This window comes from Monoraphidium neglectum, assembly GCF_000611645.1.
Source record: "Monoraphidium neglectum strain SAG 48.87 unplaced genomic scaffold scaffold05559, whole genome shotgun sequence".
NCBI lineage: Eukaryota > Viridiplantae > Chlorophyta > Chlorophyceae > Sphaeropleales > Selenastraceae > Monoraphidium > Monoraphidium neglectum.
In genome coordinates this window covers 1-3,060 of record NW_014008071.1, presented here as the reverse complement: position 1 = coordinate 3,060, position 3,060 = coordinate 1, and the positions used below count along the sequence as shown (strand labels likewise).

The 3,060-nt window shown below is 64.8% G+C and overlaps 2 protein-coding genes across 2 annotated transcripts; both read right to left on the bottom strand.

Moving 5' to 3' along the window:
• Positions 1 to 38: 38 nt before the first annotated feature.
• MNEG_15683 (hypothetical protein) lies at positions 39 to 295 on the bottom strand (the record flags this gene model as incomplete). The annotated part of the gene is made up of 1 exon (XM_014035847.1): positions 39 to 295. A coding segment is annotated over one exon (257 nt), but the record flags the coding sequence as incomplete, so codon positions are not given.
• Positions 296 to 2,642: 2,347 nt separating this feature from the next.
• Positions 2,643 to 2,882, bottom strand: MNEG_15682 (hypothetical protein; the record flags this gene model as incomplete). The annotated part of the gene is made up of 1 exon (XM_014035846.1): positions 2,643 to 2,882. A coding segment is annotated over one exon (240 nt), but the record flags the coding sequence as incomplete, so codon positions are not given.
• Between the last annotated feature and the right edge of the window lie 178 nt (positions 2,883 to 3,060).

Genomic DNA, 3,060 nt, shown 5'->3' with positions numbered 1-3,060 from the left:
CGGCCGCGCGGCGCGGGTCGGCGAGGGCGGGCGCGCACGCGGCCGCGGCGCGCTCGGCGGCGAGGGAGGCGAGGTGGCGGTCGCAGAGCTGCCGCGCGGTGTCCGCGGCCTCGAGCGCTGCGGCAGTAGTTGTCAATGCTGCTGCCGGCGCCGCGTGCGCTGCGCTGCTGTTGTCGCAAACAGCGCCGCTGCTGTTGGGCGCGTGCTGCTGTTGTTGCGGCCGCTGAACAGGCGATGCACCGCTGCCGCTTGCAGGGGAAAGCCCCAGTGACCCCGCTAGATTAACAATTTCCATGAGAGCCTCTGTTGACGGTGGCATATTTTGCAAAGCTGTGAGGGCGTAGAGAGCACGCAGGACAAAGTGATTCAAAATTTGAGGCACGGTATGTGATCTACACGACGTACTATTGTATACACTTCATGTGCCACTGTTACCGCATCATATGTTATCATAGCAACCGCAACGACGTTGCTATGCGCTGTCCTCTCACAAATTTTTCGTGATCGACACTGGACTCTCAGCTCCTGACCTGCTTCTGACCAGCGGAGCACCTATGTACATGCCCTTAGATCCTTGAAAATCACCGCTGGTTGGCTGCAAGGCGCAGCACTGCTGCACCACTCAAAGCAGGCCGGCACCGGCCAGGTGCAGCGCAGGCGGTTACTACACGTTCACACACATGGTGAGGGATTTTCCAGCGACTGGACACCAAATCAGACGGGATATAGCCTCAGACTACGGGGCCCAGTAGTCCTAGGCCAGCCAGCCAACGGCGCAACAAGGTCGCAGCGAGGCGGCCGTGAGGGTGGCAAGGCACTGGCAGCAGAGGCGGCGCGGAAGCGCCCTGCACATCGTGCCCAAGTACGATGGTGCAGTGCCTGAGCGTGATTGCAGCTGCCCTGAAGATACCCCATTGCATGTCCTGCGCAGTGCGGTTGCATGCGGCGAGCGCCCGGCTTGAGTCGACGAGGGCGGGCCGCAGGGTGCTCGGAGGGGGGGGGGCGCGGGGCGGCCATCAAGGCGCGGCGGCCACTATGTGTGCACCCAGCATGCACTAGACCCGCCCCAGGGGACAGTATGCGCACTAACAGGTGCGCCTCAAACAAGATTGCGCCTTAAAGCAAGGAGGTGCTGGTGTCGAAATCGGTGGCAAGCGGTTGGTGCGACCGCCCCGCACGCGTGGGGCACCGGCCACAAGGACGCTGCGCGGCTTCGGTCTGTCTGGGTGGCGGAGGCTGCCGGGATCTCTGCGCTTCAAGGCGGCGTGTCCCCTGCTGGGTGCCCACACCTTGAGGTCGTACTCAACCTTGGGATGCGGCCCCCACCGGTGCGGCAGAAGGCCAGCAGTCTGAGCAGCTGTGGAACGAGGCACGTTGCACTGCTGAGTGGCAGAATGAGTGTCGAAGCCACGACACACCGCGCCGCCACGTGGCTGGACCAAGAGGGACGTGAGAACGCGGGCGTGCAAGGGAGCGGAAGCCGCCCCGAGGCCACCGGACCGGGCCAGGGAGCCCATCGCACAGGGGGCCCTGTGTGTGCACAACAGGCTTCCTGCGGCCGGTCTCCTCCGCACACCCTCCCCACCCCGTGCGCTTCACTGCTGTCCCCCTGCCTATCGTGGCAGTGCTGCCACCGGGCGAAGCTGCAGGCATTATTATATGTCCCCACAATTGTGAGAGGGGGCGCAGGCGCGATGCACAAGCGCCAAGGCGGCTGATTCAGGGAAGGAGCCTCTAACCCTGCATGATACTGTAAAGCATTTCAAAGCGTACGTACAACCCCTAAAGATTCAAGGCTTCCAACAGCTGTAATCCCTCTTACGTAAAAGCTCTCCATCATGAAAGAGGAATTGCGCGCGCGCGAGTGACGTGGCGGCGCTTGCCACGGATCAAACCAATGCGCAGCAGGGGCGCGCGGCAAGGCACACCGACGGATGGGGGGTTTTCAAGTAATGGGCCAAAGGCAGAGGGGGCGAATGCCTGCATGGACAGTGATGGCAGGGCAAGGCGCCAAACCTGACGGGGCGCTTGGCTGGTCTGGTTGGAGGCGGGGTCGAAAGCGCGGACCCTGGGCAGGGGGTTGGGGGCGTGTGCAAGCTGATGCCACGGCTGTTGTGCTGAGCGGAGCGCTGCCAGCCTCTTGAAGAATCTCCAAAGCAGCATACACGGGCTCCGTCCTCGGGTACCCCTGCAAGTCTGACCCGCGCGCGTGGCGTTTGCGCGCCGCCGCTGCATTTCGTTGCAGGGGCAGGAGTTGCACATTGAGGTTGGGCCTCTGCGCTGACCGTACAAGCATGCGATAGCTCGACTGTGTGGAATGCGGGCGATCTGGCTGGGCTGCTGCGAGTTGCAGCAGGCAAGGGGATGCGTGGGAGCGGCAGGTTCAGCCAAGAGCAGGCGGCGGGCTTGCAGTGCGCGGCCGCGGCGGGGCGCCACCGCAGGGCCGCCAAGTCCAAAATTTAGGAACGAAGACCCCCAACAGGGGCAAGGAAAGCCGGGCTTGTTCGGAACCCGCCAAGCACACGGGGGTTTAAAAAAACTCGGCTGCCGCCGGCAGCCGGCTCGCGCCCCGCACTCGGCGAGCAGGTGGGCGAGCAGCGCGCGCCCGCCCGTCGCCGGGCCGGAGGCGCGGGCCCGCCGTTTCAAGGCGCGTGCCTCCGCGCCTCGCTCTTGGCCCTCAGCGCGGCGACGTCCGCATTGATCTCGGCCATGCCCTCGATTATCCTGTCAAGCTTCGAGTGGAGGTCCTTGACCTCGTCCTTGAGGTCGCCCTTGGTCGCAAAGACCAGCGAGCCCACGCCCGCCCAGAGGGTGCCGACACAGGCGATCGCGGCGCAATAGGCGCCAAGCTTCAGCAAAAAGGTCTGCGCGCCGGCCTGCGTCTGGGGGGTCAGGGGGCAAGGCGCACGGGCATCCGCTGAGCGGTCAACAGCTGCACACACTCGTTGAGAGCTTCGCTGCAGCTTGGCGTGTCCGGTCAAACCCCTGCAGGCAGCCGGCACGGCCGACCAAGGGCGCCGACCCGCACGCACCGCAGGGGTGCGGGAGGCCGGCTTGCCG